Source organism: Melozone crissalis, unplaced genomic scaffold (assembly GCF_028551555.1).
Source record: "Melozone crissalis strain CALT ecotype California unplaced genomic scaffold, PUWL_Pcris_2 ptg000008l_1, whole genome shotgun sequence".
Classification (NCBI taxonomy): domain Eukaryota; kingdom Metazoa; phylum Chordata; class Aves; order Passeriformes; family Passerellidae; genus Melozone; species Melozone crissalis.
This window is the reverse complement of record NW_026535786.1, coordinates 10,237,446-10,260,374: the sequence shown is the minus strand read 5'-3', so window position 1 is coordinate 10,260,374 and position 22,929 is coordinate 10,237,446. Positions and strand designations below refer to the sequence as shown.

Genomic DNA, 22,929 nt, shown 5'->3' with positions numbered 1-22,929 from the left:
GATCATTGAAACAGCAAGTCAAGCGGAACCAAATAATTAATCAAGGTTTTATATAAGGTTTCAATTTTTATTTTTAAAATGGCTGAGCTGACCTGGCACATTAAACAAACCCAGCAGTACAGTACAGGAGTTATGCCAAGGCAGCATGGGGAGAACTACATTACCCAGCAGATTTTAAAACTGCAACAGCTTCTGTATTTCCAGGTGGGACACGACACAAAGACATCTACCAACAGCAGAAAGCTGCAGTCAGAAGTCAGTAGGAGCAGAGCAAAAAGCCTTCTTTACAAACACAAGGCCGAAGCTGGGTGGCTGCTGACATGATCCCAAAGCAGAGCTGATCTCAAAAAGACAAGACACTGATGCTGCAAGGCAGGAGGGAACAAGCTACTTGTCACCCACAGAAGCCAGTTAAATTTGTTTCTGTTGTTTCACACATTCAGGAAATCTGGCCTCTCTCTTCAGTTCCCTGGCACATCAAGGCCATCTCCTCCGTTCTAGCTCCGCTTTTCCTTTTCAGCTGAATTTTGTCATTTTTTGTGAACCTCCTGGATTAGCTCCAGCTCTTAAGCACAAGCTGTGATTCAGAGCCATACTGCTGCTCCACTCTCCACTTTCAGCACCTTTTCCCTTCTCAGGCTCCTTTCTGCTCACCTCCTTCAGGGACGCTGCTGCCTTGAGATGCAGCAGGCTGCTGTGGCACTCCCTGAATTTCCTCAGCAAGTGTGTAATTGGAGTTTTAATGGTTCATCCCACCCTTTGGACCAACTCTGTGTCTTTCCCACCACTCGCTGTAGGCTCCATTCTGGCAGCAAGTTTCTGTCCAGCTCCCACCTGCATTGCAGTTTTGTTGCTGTTGGCCATTCCCTGTCAAAGTTGGCAGCTGCTTCTCTAAGGTCCCACCTTTGCCACAGTGAGTTGTCTTTAGCAACAAACTGTGAGATCCTACAGCATTCATTATACATATGCTCCATCCACTTGGGCTTATGACCCCAAAATACATTTACAGGCTCTCTATTACAGCTGAAATAAGAAGCCATTAGAAAGTCTTAACTGTGTTATGGGGGAAAGATGAGCAGCTCATCATTTCACCTTCAGCAATTTTAACACTGACGATGTCATTCACCAGACAAATGGACTATGCTCTTAATTAGGAGTGGGCTTCAAACAAGTATTATTCTTAGAAACTGGTCAGAACCAATTTTGCTGTCAGCCAAGAGGGGTGGGTTTGTTCTAAGAAAGCAAGCACATACTACAGACCATTGCAATCCTTCCTTGCAGAGTCCTCTGCTGCAAACGTGCCCTACTTACACCGACCTGCAGCGTTTTGAGACAGATGGATCAGGATACTAACAGACATCTCAGCTAAGCTAAGAAGAGACAGACTTTTATACTGCTCACAATCCTGACCAGGCAACATTCTCAGCACTTTTTCAAAACCAACCCCCTGAAAAGGGGCATCAAGTTGGCAACAAAACACTGCAGCAACTCCAGCTGCTTTGCAAAACAGTGGTGTCGATGTGGTGTCTACCCACCAAACCTCTTCTCAAGCCTTTGCCAGATTGTTTAAGTCAAGTAAATGTCTCCAAGGAAACCTCCTTTCTCAAGGAGCCTCCTTTGCTGGAGAAGTCCCCGCACCCCTTTTGTTTAAAAGAGGAAGGCAGTTTGGTAGGAGCATAATGCCTGCCTAGAGAAGTGCCTGTAGCAACGAATCAGTCAGATTTATGCTCCTTAAAAACACACCGATTCAATGAAGACATTTCAGGGATGACTAAAGGTGTGCCCCTGCTGCTGCAACCAGCTAGTTCTGCTGTGCCCTCCACCCCTGTCCTGGCTCTTCCCTCTCAGCCTCACAGCATATCCTGAGTTAGAAGGGATCCACAAGGATCACCGTGTCCAGCTCCTGGCCCTGAGCAGGACAACTCCAAGAATCACACCATGTGTCTGAGAGTGATGTGCAAATAACCTGCCCTCTTCCCACGTGGTCTCCATACCCCCCTCACACACAAACTCTTGGACACAAGTCAAATTGTTTGTTTAAAAAATCTTTTAAAAACCCTAATAGCTAAACTAATACAAAGAATCAATGCCCATTCTTGAAACATAGGAAAAGTCTTATTGAAGATACCAATTGATACTCAAATAAGACAACTCTCTGTGTTTAAGAAAAGAACATGAGTTTTTTCCCTTCCCTCCACCAAGCCGGTAGGATATGAAATTATTTCTGGTATAAGACTATTTGAGATTCCCCAAAAAGGAAATCAGCTTTCTGGAAGGAAAGTCAAAACAACTGAATATTTCATGTTCTAATATGGAAGAGAGAACTTTAATATTAGGCAAATTAATAATTAAGAGCTGTGATTAAAAATGGTTTCAACTCTAGAATAAGAGAAAGTTAGGGGGGGAAAAAGGCACCAAGAAGCTGTCAAGTTGTAGTCACTTTCAAGTAACAGCAGGGACAAGATATTCTCTGAAAATAAGCCCTGGAGATAAAATTTTAAGTCAGAAAGTCACTATTTAAGAGCCCTCTCTAGACAGGAGTGTGCTGCAGACAGAAAGGGCTCTTCAAGAGCTAGCAGAGGTGCTGGTGCTGGGCGACTCACACATGAAAGGAGAGGGGAGGAAAGGATGCATTTCAGAACAACTAGAACAAAATAAACCCATTCTCTTAAGATTAGACTTATTTCAATTTTTTTAAAAAAGATTTTAAAATATCTTCTGAGAGCATAAAACCAGGATGTGTCTGGTAACTAGAAACTAGGTCCAGGCACACTGTAGCAATCGCCTTTTTTTCCCACTCACCCAGCATGAGTGGGGACAAAACAGCCTGGGACAAGGTGACACACATGCATGGGCAGTCTTGCAGCTTTTCCCAGCAGAAAGAAAGACCTTTGGCAACACCCCTCTCCAGCAGCCAACAGAAACCAGGCATGACTGAGTCCATGTGGAAGACCACAAGAAAGAAGCACATTGTGAGATGAGGGATAAACAGTCACTGCTGATCCCTTTTCATTATGCGATAGAGGATCCAGAAGAGCAACTTAAAACACATAAAAATAACCTTTTCTATCCTTTTTGGGGAAGTTTGGAGAAGTTTAGCAGAAATCTTGCTGGAGGAAAATAAGCTCCTGTGCATGCTCACAGATAGGGCACATCTGCATTAAGGTTTTCATCTCAATGAGATGCAGAGAAGGGAGTGGGGAAGGGAATCAAAGACAAGTCAAAGACATTAAACACATTGTGGATCAAATTGAACCCTGAGCTGCCTGAAAAATAGTCAATTGCCAAATCTGCCAGTCAAATGAGATTTTAGATCAAGAGAGATCTAGCCACTAATTCTATTCCTCCCACATATGCCATCCTGAGTCTTCCAGAGGGAATACAAAGTCCTTTTCAAAGGGAATTATTCAAGCATAATGGCCTTCCATTCCACAATCTCCACCTAAGCTCCAAGCAGACGAGCTCATCAACAGATCATACCCCTTTCCAGGTTGGCAGCTCTGCTGCTTTGCCCAAGGAATACATCCTTGGATACAAGCTTTGTGAGAGGAAACTTAACAATACTGGGAGATGAAATATACACACACAAAGGGAGAGAGGCTGCAAATTGGGAGAACAGACTTCACCCCTCAGCCTTCTGTCAAACAGTGACTGCCCTGGAGCTCAAAAGATAGAAGGCGGCCCCTCAGAAGCAAAAGAACTCACACAGTACCTACACCAGTAAAGCTAGTGTAACAGCTGTCATGGACTGTGGGGCCAAATCAGAAAAATATATTTAATTAAAGCCCAGGTCCAGGGAGGAAAGGGCTGAGCCAGCAGCAGGTCTCAGCACAAAGGAATGAATTTCTGACCAACAGAACGATGAGAGGTTACTCCAGGATAGGTTTAAACTCACCCCATATGTGACCACAGCAGTACAGAAAAGCAGCTCCCACAGTTACAATACACATTTTTGTATGGTTTTCACTATGTGTAAAGTGGCCCTTGGGAGCCACTTGCTATCCCAGGACTGCAGAAGAAGAGGTAAGCAACAAGGTTAAATTACTTCATCCAACACATCCAAGTACCTGGTGACCATATGAGCAATGACAGACTTGTCTGGTGACAGTGAATTCTCCAGTTCTCCTCTATCCCCAAGTTAAGAAACGCAGCAGTCACTTTATTAAAAAATCAGTATACAGTTTAACATCAGCCCAGTGTTTACAACCAGTCCCTCTTCTAGTAGTTCCAGATTTCCTGTTGTTTGTTACAGACTATGGGCAACCCAAGGAATCAGTAGCATAAAGAAACCATCATTTCAAGAAATTTGTGTCCCCACATCTCCACAGAGAAAGCAGCATCCATCATCAGTTTGTTTTCCATTGGACTTGCTCTAAGAAACAAGAGTTCTCAACATATTTTGCGGGCAAATCTTGTCTTTACAATAGTAACTGCTCTGTTTGTTAATCACACAGGGCAGCATCTCTAAAAAGCCTCACAGCACTGATAAAACAACCCTAAAAGAGCTCTCTGTCATTTTCTTCCTGTGATTTATTTCCTAGAACAACAAAAATTATTTGAGATTTGTTTAGCTAGTAGAGTTGCCACTAAAGGGGGAAGGGGGAGTAGGGGGCAGTTCACACCGTTTGGCAAAGAGATCATCCATAAATCGAGTTCTTCAATGGCTGCAGGCAGCACACAGAGGCTTTGTCCATGCTTCCTCGAAGCATCCAGCAGTGCTGCAGGAGGGATGCACCTTCACCCCCTGGTTCCCCTCTCAGCTGACAGCTGCTCACAGTGCTGCTGCCTGCTTCCTCCCCTCCTTGAGTCATCCAAAGCACAGAGCAGCCTCCATGGTGTAACAGCAGCTTGGCAGAAGCAGGCAAAGTGCAGCCAGCAAAAGATTTAATTTAATAAGATAAACATGGTGTAAGGCTCCACATTATTTTTAAAAATAAACACCATAAGAAATATGAAAACAAACTGGCTTCACTACGTGTAGGTCAGGTTCAGACGCTCTCAGAAAGATCTTCTCACCCATACAAAAGGTTCTTCCCCTCTTGTCCCCACCACGAGGATGGCGGGACAGTTCACCATGTAAGATCAGCCATGTCCTGTTGTGTGCCCTTCCACACACAGTGAACAATGCCTCTGCCACCCTCCAGGGCAAGTCAAGGTTCTAACAACACCCCTGTGAACAAGGAGCAGAAGGGGAGAAGGGCAAGTAATTCAGTCTCTGAAATGAACATCTGAAAGTCTTGACATGATGACTCTGTTGACTTCACCACTCTAATGGTTGTTCTTGGCTGCCTCTTTAGCTGCAATAATCAGAGGAGTGAGACTGGATAGAGGCTTTGCAATTTTCAAGAACTGGTGCTAGGACAAAACAAAAGGAAAAATGGTTAGATTTTTCAGAGTATGCTCCAGAAGTGGCTATTTTCACCTAAAGTGGCATTTTCACCTAAACCCATATGAAATCTGAGAACCTGCTCTAGTCTCTGACTACATCAATCCAGAACCTCTGGATTCTATGACAAAATTTTGGGGATTGCCTGAAGTGATGAAGAGATTTGCACCCAACACATGCTAAATTATCCAATGTTTGCATATGTTCAAGATCGAGCAAAACTCAGCAAATTCCCCTGGTGAATTATAAAGCTGCAAAATCTATAGTGAAATCCAGTGTGAAAGAAGGTGTACTAAAATCAACCGATGGGTTTCAGACACAAGGGACAGGGCTCTGTGCAGGAATCACCTCTCATTTCCCTGTTCCCTGTTGCCACAGGTCTGGAGAAAGCATTGCCTTGGCCTTCTACCAGATATCAGAAATTTGCAAAGCAGCTGAAATTTGGGAGAGCAGCACAGAGCTTGCAACACAGCACCATTCAGTCTCCTATACAGGTGCTCTTCTTTAAATAAAACAATATTGATTATCAAAACAGCTCTTAGGTGGGAGTGAAGGTCAAGTCCACAAGCTGTTCTGAAAACAAAAAGCAACAATAATCCACAAGACTTCTAAGCATCAGAAGGGATCAATCATCCAAGGCAACATGCTTCAGAGATGGAAAAAAATGAAAAGTAAAAATTCTGTGGCCACAAGGTAGTTAATAACAGGCTGAAGTGTTACAGTCAGAATGTTCTCCTGCTCTGAGGAACAGAACATAACTTCTTTCTGATATTTTAGGACTAAAAAGTCCAGAAGAGAAAATGATCTTTCAGCTACTACCATATTGTCAGACATTTATGCTTCATTATAGTTACAGAAGCCAGCAACATATCCAAGTCTGACCCACTACACAAATTAGTGAAGAGAAAGCAAAACAAAATGGAAACAGTCTGATACTTAAGGTCTGAGTGTTCCTAACCACCGATCTATTTTATAAAGACTCATGGCAAATTTGACAGAAAGAATGCACAAAACACTCTTCTCATCCATGTTGATAAAAATCCTGGCAACTTGGTCCTCAGCTTTCACTGTGAGTTCAGACTGACACCAGGTTTTCAGTGACATATCTGATTATAGGGTGGTCAGGCACTGGCACAGGTTACCCAGAGAAGCTGTAGATGCTCCATCCCTGGAACTGTTCAAGACCAGGATGGATGGGGCTTTGAGCAGCCTGGTCTAGTGTAGGGTGTCCCTGCCCATGGCTGGGGAAGTGGAACCAGAGGACTTTTAAGGTTCCTTCCAATCCAAGCCATTCTATAATAAAGATATCTCACAAGCTTTGTTCCATCATCTCTGAAAGGAGTAGTATCAGGCAAAATGTGTAAAAGTGAACTGCTCCAGTTAACTGAAGCCATGAACACTTCAAAGAGCTTAGTGATCCCTCCTTCCAAAAGAAGACAGCCAGAATATCTGATAGCTAGAAGCCTTCCTGCTGCCCAAAGTGGAACAAGCATGACAGGACAACACACACAGATGTCATGGCCAGCCACATGAAGAAACCACGGGACCAGGGGGGCTCAGCATCTGGCAGGCCTGGGACACAGCTATTGTTTGAGTCTGGACACAGAACACGCTGCACAGCTGCTGCCAGTAGCCAGTACTGGAAAGGGAGCAGTCTGTTATCACTTTATTATAGATTTTTCTTTGAGGGCTGTGGTTTTCAGTTGCCTTTTCCCCCTGAGAGGCTACCTTACCTTTGTGCTTTCAGCTGATGCAGTATTTAAGACCTCAAACAAGATCTCACCCCTAAGCCTGGCCTCACTCAGGACTGTGTGATTATATTGTCCCAGTCTTGTTCCCCATCACATACCTGTAGCAGCTCTTTTGCAGAGCCTCTCTTTTCCACGTCCATTTCAAGACAGCGGTTTAAGAAGTCTCGGAATATGGGTGAAAGCTTTTCTGGATTCTGCAGTTCTGGAGTCCCGTTAGTAGCAATGAGATACAGGGCCTGAGACAAAAACAAGCACCCAGGAAACAGGAGGCTATGAAGATTAGATTCCATCTCTGGATTAGAGACACCCATTTCTCCTCTCCCTCCCCACAGTTCAATAGGGAGGAAAAAACCCCACCTTATCAGGGTCACTAATCAATGCCAACATTTCAGCAAACAGAATAGCTGTGCCAGCCCTATTTTTTTGTGGATGAGATCCAACCCTTTATTGTTTTGCCCTTGTAATCTGGGTTGGGATCCTGCAGCCCTCTCAGGAGATTACAAGGACAAAACCAACATTCCAGACCCTGTTTACATAGGGACGTTAACTGGCACGACTCTATCACTACTCCTGTAATGACTATAACCTCATGGGAAGGTAACCCTGACTAAATAGATTTTTTTCTGTTGGTACTCTGCCTGAGTGCACAAGGCCTAAAACATCAACATTATAAAGATGCAGCTGGCTCCTCACAAAGGATGCCCAGCAGACCCTTGGGCATCTTTCCTGCAGGAAAAAAGCAGTTTTGCTACTGCTTGAGGATAAAGCATTCACATACATCCTCCTCTGAGAATTGAGAGACTCAAAATTCATCCATTTCAGGATTTCATGTGAGAAACTTCCTGGATTAATTTTCAAAAGAAACAGAAATCTGTCAGAGACTTGTTAATATACAGGCTTTTTGAGCACATCACTCAACATGTCCCATGGGAGCAGTCTGGTAGCCTGGGAATTGGCATAAATTGAGTTAAATGAAGCCAAGGTATTGTTACTTTAACTCAGTACTGTTTTATCCTTTATAGTCTTCTTGGCTGCTACACTTCTGTCCCAAAAATCCCCTCCAATGCAAGAGATGGGAAAAAAAAAGTTGAACAGAATTTTTCTAGATCCCTCCAACCCATGTAACCAGGGAAAAAGCTATAAATCTGGCTTACAATAAAAGCAGTGATGTCCCTACATGCTGACAGCATATCTCCTTTTGTTAATAATTAAACAAAGGAAAGACATCAGGAGGCTTAAGCCCTGTCTAAAGGCTTATTACACTTTGAATTTTACTTGGAGCATGCAAGGAGGAAAAATTTGCCCATAGGAAAAAGTTCCTACTAGAATAAAACTCAACAGAATCACAGAAACATAGAATTCTTTGGGTTGAAAGGGACCTTAAAGATCACCTAGTTCCAATACTCCTGCCAAGGGCAGGGAACCTTCCACTACACCAGGCTTCTCAGAGGAGAATTCTTTCATTTCCAGGGTAGAAAGTTTCGAGACATGACTGCATTGCTGCCTTAAGGTAGAACTTCTGCCTCTATTAGCATCCCAGAAAGCGGGAAATTATGAGTGTGCATGATCTAACTCATAGAAGAACTCACACCTCTGCTACCCAGAGCAAACCATGGTTTTTTAGTAAGACTATCTCAGTTTTCTCACTATGACATCTAAGGAGGCCACAGGATCATTTGAGTTAGATAGGGCTGGAGGTGATGAAACCACACCAGAGGATTCACATGAGCTCAGCTCCACCAGCAGCTTAGTGAAGACCTGAGGAGAAAAGCACTCTCTTACCCTCAGAGGGTTCTCATTGAGGTAGGGGGGCTCTCCTTCGATCATCTCGATGGCCATGATCCCCAAGGACCAGATATCCACCTTGGGCCCGTAGGCTTTCCGCGTCACCACTTCCGGGGCCATCCAGTACGGCGTGCCCACCATGGTGCTGCGCTTGCTCTGCTCAGGAGTGATCTGGGCACAGAAGCCAAAGTCAGCTGCAAAATTAAAATAAAGTGGAGGGGAAAGGCATAGGAATCAGCGAGTTTCTCCAAAAACCCTTACAGACACCAGAGCTACAGTACACTTCCCCCTGCTGCCCTGTCTGGTGTGCTGCTGCTGCAGCTGTGACAGGAGGAGTGGTTTTGTGGCTAACACAGAGGATGGTGTTTAGAGCTAAGTTTCTAAACCTGGCTCTCTGAGGCCATGAGGATTCTAGACCTGCTGACTTGTCTGTGTCAAAGATGGGGATCAGGAAATAACCACACACAGAAGTTAAGACACTCACCTGTGTTGCAGCATTACACAGATGTTACACACTATGTAATACATGGTCTAAAGACCCTTCCCGGGTATGTGAAAACAGGAATTAATGCAAGACTGAACTAGATACACCCCCCTGACCACAGGCTGCACTGTCTGGTGATATTTGCAGTCGATGGGTATTACTTCCCCTGTAGACATATCATCCCTCAAGAAGCATTTATTTTATAGAGCAAAGAGTGTTCAGAATAAATTTAAAGTACTTAAATTTATATTGGTTATTTTCTTTGAACAGAGAGAAATATGGAGGGCCTCATACAAAGATTGCTGCACCCTATGTTTTATTTGTATTTGGCTCACCAAAAGAAAGCTAAATCTGTTCTTGTGAGCCCAGCAGAATCAACACAGTAAGATGCACTGCCCATCCTGAGCCCCTATGGCATCACAGGTCTAATTTTAGGAAGAATTATGAAAATTAAACTGATTCCTAGCTGAGTTTTCATCAAGGGTAAATACCAGGAAAGGACATATGGTTCATAAACAGGGCAAATTTCCAGCAGAGCCAACAAGCAGCTCAGATCCAGAAGGTTACTGCATCATATCCACAGGGATTTCTCTAACTTTAAACTACAGCCTGGCACCAGCACACTGTGCTTAAAGAAACTATTCCATAAGAATAGAGCACTTTGGCCCCCATCCGCTATTCATTGCTAATGCGCCTGAGACCTGGCTCTATCAAAGTTCAGCTTTAGTTTAGAAAGCAATTATGTGCAAAAAAACCCCACCTTACTCAGCATATCTGCACTCTGTGAATTTTGAGTCATATCTGCTGTTGCTGCCGACAAAAATAGATTTATTTATGCCTGTTGGGTGCTGGCCAACAGAACTGAGAGGAAGAAAAAGGGAGCACCGTTCTGTTAAAGCTATAGGTGAAAGATAATAACTGACTGGTTTCCAGGGTTATCTCTGCATGGACAATGACAAGCACAACAGCTACCTTAGCACCCGACAGGCAGAACAGTCTCAAGATTTTCATTACTAGCAATACCACAAGGAGGAAACAACATTTAGGCTCCAGTCTGGGTTGGCATTGTAAGATTAAATTATTTCTAGTTATACAGTTTTCAATCCTCCCTCCACTTCCCCTGGCCCTTGAGTACCTGCAGTATTTTCCAGACTGAAGGGGTTGCTCATAAATAAAGACTTGTAGCCTTACACCTTCCAACCCAGCTTTCTGGACTGGAGTAGCATTAAAATACTGTTATTTTAGTTCACATAAACAGATGGCTCAAAGCTAAGTGAAGCCCGAGCCTCACTTCAAGTCTGATATCAGTTCACAAGGATTTGTGTTTGCCAACCTCCATTACAACAAATGCCACAGAAATATCTACAGTAGCATTTCTACAGCCTGTTTGTCATGACAGCATCAAGCACCTCAAACACCCAACTCCCTAAAATGCCTGGCCCAGAGCAGATAACTGGCATAGTTTGATTAATCATCAGCAGTAATGTTCCCTGCATACTTAGTTTGACAGAGCCATCCATTCCCAGCAGGATGTTGTCACTCTTGATGTCCCTGTGAATAACTTGGTTTGAATGGAGGAATTCCAGGGCTTGTAGACACTGAAAAATAATTGAGATATTCTTACTGTGCATGAAATGATTCACCAGTCACAATTAGCCAACTGAAGTACTCAAACAGACTGTACATTTTTGGTAGTAAGTGTCAGGACCTTTCATATATTCAGTATGTGCAGGGCCACAGAGAGATGTCACACTGGGATCAGCAGGTCCTAGGAGGACAAGTTAGTCCCAAAAGACTCGAAGAACAGACAAAACCAAGAGGATCCCACCCCCATTTTCCATTCTAGTTCCTGCCTCTGCGGTGAAACATGAGGCTTGCATTAGCATTGTATGCTGCATCCTCACAGGTGAAATCCACCCTCTGAAAGAATGACTGTCACGTTACAGAAGCTGGAAGCATTTCCATGGAGTCAGTGAGGGGCTGTGGGAAGTCCATGTCCCATTCCCAAGCAGGGCTCCCTCCGGGTGCTGCCTCACCTCCCGGCACACGGCGGCGATTTGTCCCTCGTCCATGCAGGTCTCCGTCACGACGTCGGTCAGGGAGCCTCCTGCCAAGTACTCCATCACCACCCAGAGCTCTTCTCCTACAAGGTAACTGAACAGCCCAAGCCACATTTTAAATTCAGAATGCACAGGTTGTAAAGCTCTCTTACAAGCGCAATAAAAACAAGAGCTGCAATTAACAGTATTGGGGAACCACATACTCCTGGTCCCTTCTGTGCATGGGAGAATCTGATCACAACCTGAACGACCAAAGAGAAGGGTGAGCGCAGAATGATAGGAGAGATGTAGTGGGAGAGCTGGCTACAAGTTTCCTGTCCATAAAAGCAAGGCTGAATATTTCTGCCATGGAAAGGATGCAGACCTGACTTTAATCACTGCTCCTGCTGCTGGGAGAGAAGGCAAAGAGCTCCTACTCAAGGATGGGGCCCAAGCATGCAACCCCGATATTTGGCACACAGCAATGGCTTCTGAGGGCTCTTGCGCTGGAAGAGGTGGCTGAGGGCTGTTTCACTACTCCTGGCATCCTGCTGTCCTAAGCAACTGACTGCTTTGCCTCAGCCCAGGGACAGTTCTGGGTGACTCAAAAGATGCTTACCCACAACCAATCATGACAGAGCACTTCTTTTTTAAGCATCATGCATTTGAAAATCACCTCAGTCTTTTCCACATTATCAAACTAGTTTGTGGTTTGGTCTGAAAATTTCAGAACCATTCATAAAGGCAAAAGAGTACATCTTATTGGAAAAAAACAGCAGTTCTAAATACTTAAAATAAAAAAGGAATTCCCCAAAAGGTAGGTCTTTTCTAAAAAAGGCTCATAGGAAGATGGGGAGGAAACAGCTGAGATGAGAGTGGCTTTTTTCAGTCACTTGGGATATTCCTCTCTGCTGGGTGTGTGTACCCATGCTTAAAAGTGGAAGACAGGAGATAAGACTTCAGCAATAACTCATTAAAAACAAACAAAAATAATTTTAAAAACCCCAAACAAACAAAACAAAAATGGAAAAAAACAAACCCAAAAACCCATCAACTATTTCTGCCCCTTTTTGGGTCCATCAACACAAACTTCCACCACCAATAAATACATCAGGATGACACATTCCTGAAGGAAGGAATCATCAGTATGAAAATCCACCTTTTCAGCCTATCCTCTCATTTTTCAAGTGAGTGGACAGATGAGCCAAAAGTGAGAGGCCAGAGAATCTAATTAAAAGCTTCATCTGGCATTAGAGTTCATCAAGGACACATTTGCTTTGCTATGAACCACTGCTCCTACTGAGGCATGGATCTGGCAGGAGCCAAATGCAAAAGCTGGGATAGGTACTAGGGAACAACTAGGTAGAAAGCAACAGTAAAGGACAAAGAAGCCATTAAGCTTGGCATGGAAAATAGACAGAGATGAGAGACATCACAGGAGTGAGCAAGGTGTGGCATCTACCCCCAAAGGACACAATGACAACACTAAGCTGATGCAAAAAATCCCCCTAAATAGTAATAATGGCCTGAGCTGCACCTGGATGACAGTAGTGTTACAGTTATGGACAGCTTTCAATTCCAGAGACAAAGGGGGTGTCTTGGCTTGCTGATGCTAAGGACTGTGTAGGGAGGTGCCATCTGCAGATTCTTCCAAGGTACAAAGCCCAAGGGCACAGGGCTGTGCTCCTGCAGCAGAGGGGTCTCAAACTCCACTATGGAACAGAAGCTGATGCACTGCCATTTTGTTTTCCCAGCATTACAGACCCAGCAATGGCAGTGCCACCTGCAGAGCAGCCCCTCTGAGTGAGAGAGGAGCAGCAAGACTGCTTTCAGAAGCATTCTGCTAACTCTGTGGGTCATTAACTTCCTGTAACTTCCTGTTGGGCTCTGAAAGCCCAACTCCATCCACACTCTTCCTTCCTGCCCCTATGCCATAGCTACTTCTTCACTTCTGCCAAATCAGGCTGTCTGCAGATTTTATCAGCACCCTCTCAACACTTCACCCACCATGGACATCACAAGGTTTCCCTTTACTGCCAGAAGCATTCTCTGCAGCTCAAATGCACTTGACTGTAAGAATGAGGGCAGAATGGGCTCTTTGCATGACAATCTCAGGTTCCACATGCTGGGAGCAAGCTGGTATCTCTCTGCAGCCAAAACAGACGGAGCGAGCCAAGAACCACACTGTGAAACCAAAGCTGAGCCATGAGCAGCCACAAACATGTGCCAAGATCCTGGCAACTCAATAATTGATAGATTTGACATAATACACAGGGAGGGGAACTTAACAGTGGCTCCCTGCCAGCTGCCACCAAAGGAATGTCATTCCAGGGTGGTACTGTCTCAGGGATCTTTCCACTCTCCTGCCAGGCTTAGTCACTGAGCTGCCCACTGCAGGCATGACTCAAACCCACTCTCTCAGCAGTTCTAGAGACACCACCAGGAAGCCCATACACCCACACACTGCTGTGATGTGACATCAGGCACAGCACTATTGTCACCCACAGTCACCTTCCAGAACAAGCTGGCTGTAAGAAAAACCTGATGAAAATCTGTGAGGAAATCTACAGCTTTCTCTTCATCCATCTGCAAGGGCAGGCAACATCTGATCCCGTAAGGTGTTCCTCAACCTCCACTTAGATACCTTAGGAAGCTGTTCACCAAGCCCTTTCCATCACAAATACACATTCTTTACTGATGAAATTGATGGAATTTGGAGTTGCCCAGAAGTGCAAGTTAATTCATTACAGAATTTTAACCTGCCTCCAACATGCAAACATGAATGTAGCCTGGGAAGAAACCAGTGTGCTCTTGTAGCATGACTGTCTCACATCTTCAGCTTTATTCACAGACCATCCATCCTTACTACAGTTTGGGGTTGGGGTACACAAGGCTATCACTCATTTGGGGGTTTATTAAGTTAAGGAGTTGTTCAGAACAAAACTAAAGAGCAGGAGTTTGCTTTGTCTAGCATAGGGCATCTGATGCCTGTGTTTAGATGGCTGATTTTAGAAGCAGGACTCAGGGCCTCTTTCTGGCACCTCCAGCAGGTAACTCAGCACAAGTGGCTGTTTGTCTGTACAGAAGACTGATGTCACTGTCTTCAGAGCCAGATGCTTCTAAATCCAGCTCCTAAGTACAGCTGAAATAGGCCATGTCACTATCCTAAATATCACAGCACACCTTTGTGCAACTCTGGCCACTATGGCTGCAGCAGAAAAGCTGCTTAATCACAAGCAAGTAGGCCAGGCAGTTAACAGAGGACAAAGCACAGGAAACCCTTGCATAAGGGCAGGAGCTGAGAGAGCTGGTTTATGCCAATAACTACCTTGCAGCTCCCATTAGGGACTCAGAAAGGCAGACACTGTAACAAAACCACAAAGCAGAAACCAGGCCTTGCAGTGATCAGCACATCCTTCCTCCACCTCCCTCAGCAGAAGGCAGAAGCCAGGAAGTGGCATCCAAATATGAGCTTAATTCAGCACTTGGGAAGCACAAGCACATTTAGGCTGGGCAAGAGGGACACAGCTCCCCAGAAACAGAATCTTGCAGTTGCAGAGCTGAAGTGGCGTAATAGGCACAAGGACCCCCATGTCCATCCCAGTTGCTGTTCTGTCCATGTGCAGCACTCAAACAAAAGCTAATCCCTCTGAAAAAGATTAGTGAAAGTGAAGGACAAAAGCAGCAGCTTTTGTTGCTGAAAGTTTGAACAAGACAGCAGGGATGCAGCTGGGATGCACTGGCTAGGCAAGGGAAGTGAACGTACACAGCGACGCTCTCTAATGGGAAGAGCCTGGCTCTCTAACAGTTTTGTCAAAACAAAGCCTCTAATGAGCCAGCTGCAATTCTTAACCACTTGTTTCGTTTTACACTAGGCACACACCCTCCTCTCTCTAGGAAGAGGGTGTGTGCCCAGCATCAGATCCCTGCACACACACCTCTGTCATAAAAATTTCAGGAGCAGACTTTCTGTCTCCTCAACAAAGTAGCTCTTTACAGCTATGTATGGGACACAGCAACACAAAAATTCAGCAAATCAACTGCTGCAGATTGTAAGTACCACCTCTTTTGGCTAAGACATTAAAAGTCTGCAAAAGAAACCTATTAAAGAAACAGCTGATTAGATCTTGATATACATGCAGAGCAAAAAAAGTGTGCAAATCCTCTCTCAAATTTCCAGAGATTCTAGGTCACATCCCTTTGTTGTATCTTCCAAAAAACCCAAGTTGCTGAATTTAAAGTCTGCAGCTCACCTTATCCAAGCAGTCTTTACCCTTACAAGAAGGCAAACCTGTGGTTCATCAGAACTGCTACATTCACATGTTGAGTGCAGACTGAAAATCTTGCTGCAGTTCAAATGAAGCTAGCAAAAGTTTTAACAAGTGAGTGACACAGGCTTGACACAAGGCAGCACTGTGATATTGATGGTGAATTCAAGCCACCATTAAATGCTTTTGCCTGCTGGGCTTTCAGCATCATGGATTGACAGAATACTTTGGGTTCAAAGGGACCTTAAAGGCCATCTAGTTCCAAACCTGGAATCATGGGCAGGGACACCTTCCATTACACCAGGCTGCTCAGAGCCCCATCCAACCTGGCCTTGAACACTGCCAGGGCAGCTACATCTTCTCTGGGCAGCCTGTGCCAGTGCCTCACCACCCTCACTGGGAAGAATTTCTCCATTATACCTAACCTAAATCTACCTTCTTTTGTATGAAAACTGTTCCCTCTTGTTCTATCACTATCTGCCTTAAAAGTCACTCTCCTTCTTCTTAAAAGTCCCCTAAAGTACTGCAAAGCTGTGCTGAGGTCTCCCCAGACTTCAGGTTATGTGTCACAATCCATTCACCCTCACTGCTGTCATGCTACTGTGCACAAACCTCATGGACAGTCACAGGGACAGCACTGCATCTAACCCTGCAAGCAGTCTGCTCCTCTGGCAGCAGAACACCAGCATTGCTCAGTGGGGAAGAAAACAAGAGGAAAGCAAATAGAAATAATACATTTCAAACTGTATCTACTTCTCCTTTAGTAACAGGAAGGAAATAAGCAAGAAGTTTGTTGTGTCAAATTTGGCAAAGGAGAGAGATGAAAAATGAAGACCTGACAGGACCTGAGTGGCCAGCATCTCTGAAGAGAGCCTAGACATCCCATTAACACTGGTTCAGACACCTGTATTTCTTCTCATTCTGGAGAGACTGCCAGGCTACCCACAATCCCACAATGCTTTAAGCAGTGCAAGGTTGTCCTACACCTGCATTAAGCTGAGCCAGGAACCCTTTAGACACTGACAAGAAAGCATTTTCCAGTGTCCCTTTGTGAGCCCTGCAAACACTGACATACCTGTCCAAGTAGTTGACAATGTTGGAGTTTTTGTTTTCCCTCATCACAAGGATCTCATTAATAATCAGTTCTTTTTTGGGCTGCTGCTGCAAATTCATCTGTTTGATTGCAACCTGCAGTGAAAAGAGATCAGGTAAAGCATTATTGCAGGAGTCCCCAGAAACCTGCCAGTACCAGTCAATCTAGTCTCACATCCACATGAGGGAGGAAAAACACCTTTGCATCATGTCACTGTTTCATCATCAGCTATTGAATTACCATTCCATAACTCTGCAGGTTCCTGCAGCCAGTCCATTTCCACTTATGATGGATGATAATGAAAAAAAGAGCAAGAGGAATTGCCATTTTCATACTGGACTTTAGTGTCACAGCTGGATAGCCACCTCCCATCTACAGTGTCTTGGTAACAAAGAAGAGATCCCCTTGCTCTGGTATGGAGTGGTAAACTTTTTTGTTTCTGAAAGGATTATTATATATTTTATTTTTAATTGGATGTTTCTGAAAATTTTTTGGTGTTTTTTCCCTGTTACCATGCAAATTTCGGCTTCTAGAAATCTAAAGTAGGGTGGGTAAACAACCCAACCATGTTTGCTACTTCAAGGTAATAATACTATTTCTTTTGTCACAACCAGACATGGGGGAGAGAAGCACCAATGTTAAGATAAAAGGCTGAAAATAAATGATTTAAAGTCAGCTTTATGTCCAGTCATGCCTGAACAGCAACAAGGATGGATTTGTCAGCTGCAACCCTTTGGTTTAGCAACTTTCTTCCTGTTTTAGGATGCCTGCTCTGCATGTATGTATGCAAAGAGCAGGAAGGAAGAGTTACAACATGTTTGTAACTGTTGTATTCAAGTTTCCACACTACCAGTACTTTGTGAGAGCCCCTGGCCCTCAGAGGCTCTTTCAAGTAGTAAACCTGCTCAGCATAGCTGGAGATAATTCATAGAGGTTGCAACTCAACAGCCTTTGGTATAATATTTAGGCAAAGGGAATGAAGTGAAACTACAAAACTGCTTTACAAAACTGCTACACGCAGAGAAAGAGGCCTGGGTGAATGGACTGGAGCCAGCAACTACAGTAACTCACAAAAGCAAGGATTAAAAAAAAAAACAAGTCACAGAGTGCCAATATAGATGGATACAATTAGCATTTTGATAGTATAGCAGGGAAGACTATAGAAAAATCCCAGCACATGAGAAGGCAAGAGCAGACAGACGTGCTGCTTTTCCACAGTACTCATGAGGGCTGTACTTTAGGAAGACAAAAACAAAAACCCCAGGCTGCTCTTTGTACAAGACCAGAGAGAAGAATGAAAGATGAAGAAGAAAGGGAAGGCATTTTATGCAGATAGAGAAATTCCCAGTGTTTCCCTGCACTGAGCTCCTGAGTTCAGTGCACTTCACAGAAAGGCACAAGGAACAGCATTACAAAGTTACAGTGATCCCAAATGCAGACTTAAAAATTCAGGGCCTGAACACACTAGTGTAATGGGAATGATTTAAAAGTCTGCTGTAATACAAAAGTTCAAATTTTCACACGGGAGTCACCAAAGGGGTCCAGAAAGAAAGCAGAAAACTATCAAAGAACTTCCCCCTCTTATAAAATTTGTCATTGCTTCAAAATAAATATAAGAACCCTTCCTTAAAGGCTGCAATTAAAGTGTATTAATTCTTCAGGAGCTGAAAAAGGAAGGGAAGGAATTTCAGCAAAAAGTACAATTATGAAATTTGCTGAATAACTGTTACATTGTACAAACGCAAAGTAGACACACATTGTTGCAGACTTCCATAAATATATCTGGAATAACACAAACTTTAATCTTTTAAAAAATCCTCCATCTAGAAATAAAGGTTTCCACAGTTGCTATATATCCATGACTACTAGTTTATGATGCAGGTAGTAAGTATGGCACTTTTTAATATTTGTGAGGGGAAAAAAAAGAAAAGACAGGCATTCCTTGTCTCACAATTCAAGGACAAAAAGTAAGTGGGCAAAGGGTGTCTGCAATTAAAGTCTGTTCTATGCAAGTTAAGTCCTATAAGTGTAGGAAGCAAAGGAGCAGAGGGCAAATAAGAGCTTGTATGAAGACAGGCAGCAATCTTGGGGAAGAAGAGAGAAACTTTTACTGAGGAACTGCCCAGTCCAAACATTTGCTTCTAGCCTTTGCAATCACAGAAAGAATCTTTATAAATATGAAATGATTCAGTAATCAAAACTTGTGAAGTCATTTTTTCCAGTTCTTTGCTCAGACCACTCAACCATGTCTCATTAGTAAGTAAATAAAGACCTCATTAAAAATAAGATGTCATGAATCCCTGAAAGACAGTCTTTATTTTGTAGCATCAACTTGAACTTTTGGGACACAATCCAAAATCCACCGCTGTGGTACTCTGGCAGCACTTACCTCCTGTCCTGTAGCTACATCTATTGCTGTGTAAACTGTACCTGAGGCTCTAAACAAAACAGAGAAAAGAAAAAGAAATTATTTGTTAGTATCTCAAAGTAAAAGTGAGAGCTTAACACATGCCCCTTCCCACTTGTCTCTCTGAAGTGCTCTCAATCCCATTCTTTTACATGCAATAATTCCAGTGGCAAACATAATCTGAAATATTTCTGAGACAAGACTGCTGTTGAGGCAGAAGCCAGAGGATTTACAGGAAGAAAAGTTCCTAATAAGGAACACTACGGTCATCCAAACCCTTGCTGCTAAACCAGCAAACTGTAGGACTGTGAGTTTATTCCATTTCAAATGGCATGACCACACTATCCTGGCTTGCAGAATGCCCAACATGATAACAGAGAAACGGGATCAGCTGAAGTAAACAAATGGGGCATTGTAGTGAGGAAAACAGGAGCTTGAGCCTCAGCACAGGGAGCTGACTGCAGATCTGTGTTGTGCCTCAGTACAGTCTCTCCTACAACCTCTACTTTCCCCCTACCTTGCTCAGAGGAGCACAGCACATCCCTTGAGGAGAGCTGATTCAGAAGCAAATCTGTACACTGAAGATGGTCTCGCAGTTCTTTCCCTGCTTGTAGCTGTATTTATCAACCTGATCATCTAATGGCATAATTTCTTATATTACAACACAATTCCACAAAAACCCAGTCCCTGTGACTTTGCCGGGAACAGGAGAAGATTTGGGGGGATGTGGAACCCAGCAAAACAGCCAGAAACAAAAACAAAACAAAGAAAATAAATAAACAACCAAACAAAAGAAACTTTCCCAAGTATCCCCAACAGCCCTTCCAGCAAACTAACTTAGCCTGGTTTCAGTGAATTCTTCTCAGAATATGAAAGTGAAAGGTTTAGGACAGAGAAGAAGCATATACTGACCCCTGTCCAATCTTCTCAAAATTCGTGTACTTCTTTTTTGGATCGCCCACACTCACGATACTTCCTATAAAAAACAAAAAAAAAAAAAGAGGAATTTCTTCAAGGCCTTTTTTCATACAGCTACAAGAGCTAACTGTAAGAACAGCTCCACTGACCACAGTAGGCTCTGTCTCATGAGCCACTCATCAGAAATCCAGAGGCACATGGACACCAAGGAAGTCCTCAGTTATTTACTCAGTTATTATCCCAGCTGCAGCATTCCCCTGTATCAGGAACTTTACTCCAGAAATTATGGGACACACACATTAAGAACATTTAACCTTCACTTGCAGTCATTACTAGGTGCAGGATGGGGATAGACAGGCCTGACATATGGAAAACCAGTAATTTGTTGGAAACCTGCTACTTACACTCCCAGCTTTAACACCCTGGATGATCTAAGATGTCCCTGCACTGCAATGTCTCTGAATTTGGAGCTGGGCTCTCAATCATCTTGGAGGCAACAGTCTGTTATAAAACTAGTCAAAGATTTCCCTACAGCATGACAATTTGTAGCAGCAAAAAAAGAATTTATGATCTTTTTGTACCAGCACAACCACAACCATTTACTGACCCAGTGACTGGGCTGCAAGACTCAGGAGAGAAAGTAGGGAGAGCCAAACCTCCCCTGCCTGTCCCGGGCAATGCTGAGCTGCTCTTCCAGGTTTTAGCAGCAGTTACCAGCATCCCTCTGCTTTTGGAGAGCAACCTGAGACCACCTCAGCTCATTCTCCCAAAACCAGAAGTCCCTCACTGCCTTCCTCAAAGGGAAAAGCACTTTGCCTGGTGTTCCACAGCACAGGGCTGCAAGTGGCTAAAAACTTAAACTGATTTTGATAACTCCCCTACAGCAGGCAGGACTGACACCCTTTTTAGGGGGAAGGAACCAGAGCCAGCAATTTCTAGAGCTCAGCTGGGAGCCAGCCTCCTCTCTAACAGCACCAGGGTGGCTAAAAGGATCAAGGGATGCAGAGCAGCACCCGAGCTGGTGTTTGCAAGTCCCCGGAGCTGCCGACATACGGTGCTGCTCTCACAGGGTCTGGGGCTGAGCCCGAGCAGATCAATACTGGCAAAGAAACTGCTTGTGGCCATTAAGCCAAGAAATCCAGTAGCAAGCAGAGCAGGAGCAGGTTATTTTCAGACACCACTGGAGAGCAGCCAAACCCAGAGGGTTTAGGACAGACAGAGGTAGAAGTAGGGAATATCACCCACGTTTGGAGAGGAGGGCAGGAAGAGAAATTTGGCTTCACAAAACCCACTCCACAATTACAGAAGCAATGGTGTCTGCCCTGAGGACTGGTATTTCTGGACAAATATTCAGAAATTTTCCTTTAAAGCCTAACACAGGCTACAAGCTCAGACTGCAAATGCTTCTCCAAGGCGAGGACTGGACAAAATGCTGTGGTGACAAGTGGCAGTTGCCAGTTTTGCCCTGTTTAATGCTGTATTTCCTACCTTCCAAAGACTCAGGTGAGGATTCATTAATGTTTGCACCAATGCTGTGCTTCTGCTGAGAGGTAGGGATTGAGCAACCTCCTTTTAACCTTTGCATGCATTTAGCACATATTTTGTATGTGCAAATATATTTTTGCTTTACAGTTTTAATCATTTTAGTTAAACTTAAATGTCCAAAGGCTGCTTCTCTACACAACTACAGCTCCACTGCCCTCAGTGGAAAGACATTTTTACTTAGATTAAGACTAAAGATTAAAACTTCATAACATTTTTCTGACTAGCCCACATATAGAAGCTGACACCTGGAGCAAGCAAGGTGTCAGAAGGTACATCTGCTTCCCAACACTCCCAAAAGTAGTACTTGCACTTCTCTGCATGACTGAAGTGGGTGTATTTTTATTAGAATAGCACTTTTTTTCCTGCCACAGTTGCTGGTCGCCTTGCCTGATCACAAAAATGTCTTGAATCCTTAATGAAACAAAAATTCTGCTAATTGAGTTAGTGAAGTTGGTGTTTTGAAACAATGGGTGTGAGTTTTCCAACAGCAAGCAGCAGTTCCAATTAATAAATCATCAAGTCAATTTAGGCTCTATTTAGAGAAATTAGTTACTCAGATACCATTTTAATATTTTAAATTTTTTTAAAGTTGTACCCTCAGATTAAGTCTTCATCTAACTACCAGACTCTTACTCCTAAAATACTGACAAATATACCCTCAAACCAAAGAGGCCAGCTTTATCATAGAGGTGCTAACACAAATTAAGTCAACTGACAGGCATGGATGTAATTAATACAGGATTAGTAGTTCAAAGAATTAGAAATGCTCTACTCTAACAAAACCTGGCCCAGGCTGAGGATAGCAATCAGTTGCATCAAAGAGCTGGTTCAGCTGCTGGATATGCCACAGCATAACCCAAAAACACCAGGCAGCAGAGGAGCACTTGCACTGAAGGTAGGAACTGTTAAAGACAGGAGGACACATCTGAGAGACTTGATGAATTTTTCTCAGAAAAAACCCACCAATTTGGCTACCCACAAAATGTTAAAGCACTTAAAAATAACCAAGCCACTTTACACCATGATACTGAGGAAGGCAGACTTGGGGATGCATTAATTTTCTCTCTATCTTTTAGACACCTTATGTCTAACATTGCAATGTAATCATTCATGCTTCATAGCTGCAGAACAAGATATGGAACGATCTCAGACTTCATAGTTAAATAGATGTTATTTATTCAGGGCTTGTTTTGCAGAGCCTGAGGATCTGCAGCTCCCTGGGGACTTCAGCCAGGATCACAGGGGCTCAGCCT

The 22,929-nt window shown here is 43.7% G+C and overlaps 1 protein-coding gene across 8 annotated transcripts in view; it reads right to left on the bottom strand.

The window, feature by feature from the left end:
* Positions 1-3,090: 3,090 nt before the first annotated feature.
* The window catches only part of PAK1 (p21 (RAC1) activated kinase 1), an 87,189-nt gene continuing 67,350 nt past the window's right edge, over positions 3,091-22,929 (bottom strand). For all 8 annotated transcript variants that reach the window (XM_054269689.1, XM_054269687.1, XM_054269692.1 and 5 more), the window contains 8 exons: positions 20,126-20,189; positions 19,196-19,244; positions 16,789-16,901; positions 11,443-11,560; positions 10,905-11,004; positions 8,920-9,116; positions 7,236-7,373; positions 3,091-5,355 (listed from right to left, as the gene is read on the bottom strand). In XM_054269689.1, coding sequence (XP_054125664.1) covers positions 5,269-5,355; positions 7,236-7,373; positions 8,920-9,116; positions 10,905-11,004; positions 11,443-11,560; positions 16,789-16,901; positions 19,196-19,244; positions 20,126-20,189 — 866 coding nt within the window. In that variant the 3' untranslated portion in view covers positions 3,091-5,268. The remainder of the gene's footprint in view (positions 5,356-7,235; positions 7,374-8,919; positions 9,117-10,904; positions 11,005-11,442; positions 11,561-16,788; positions 16,902-19,195; positions 19,245-20,125; positions 20,190-22,929) is intronic.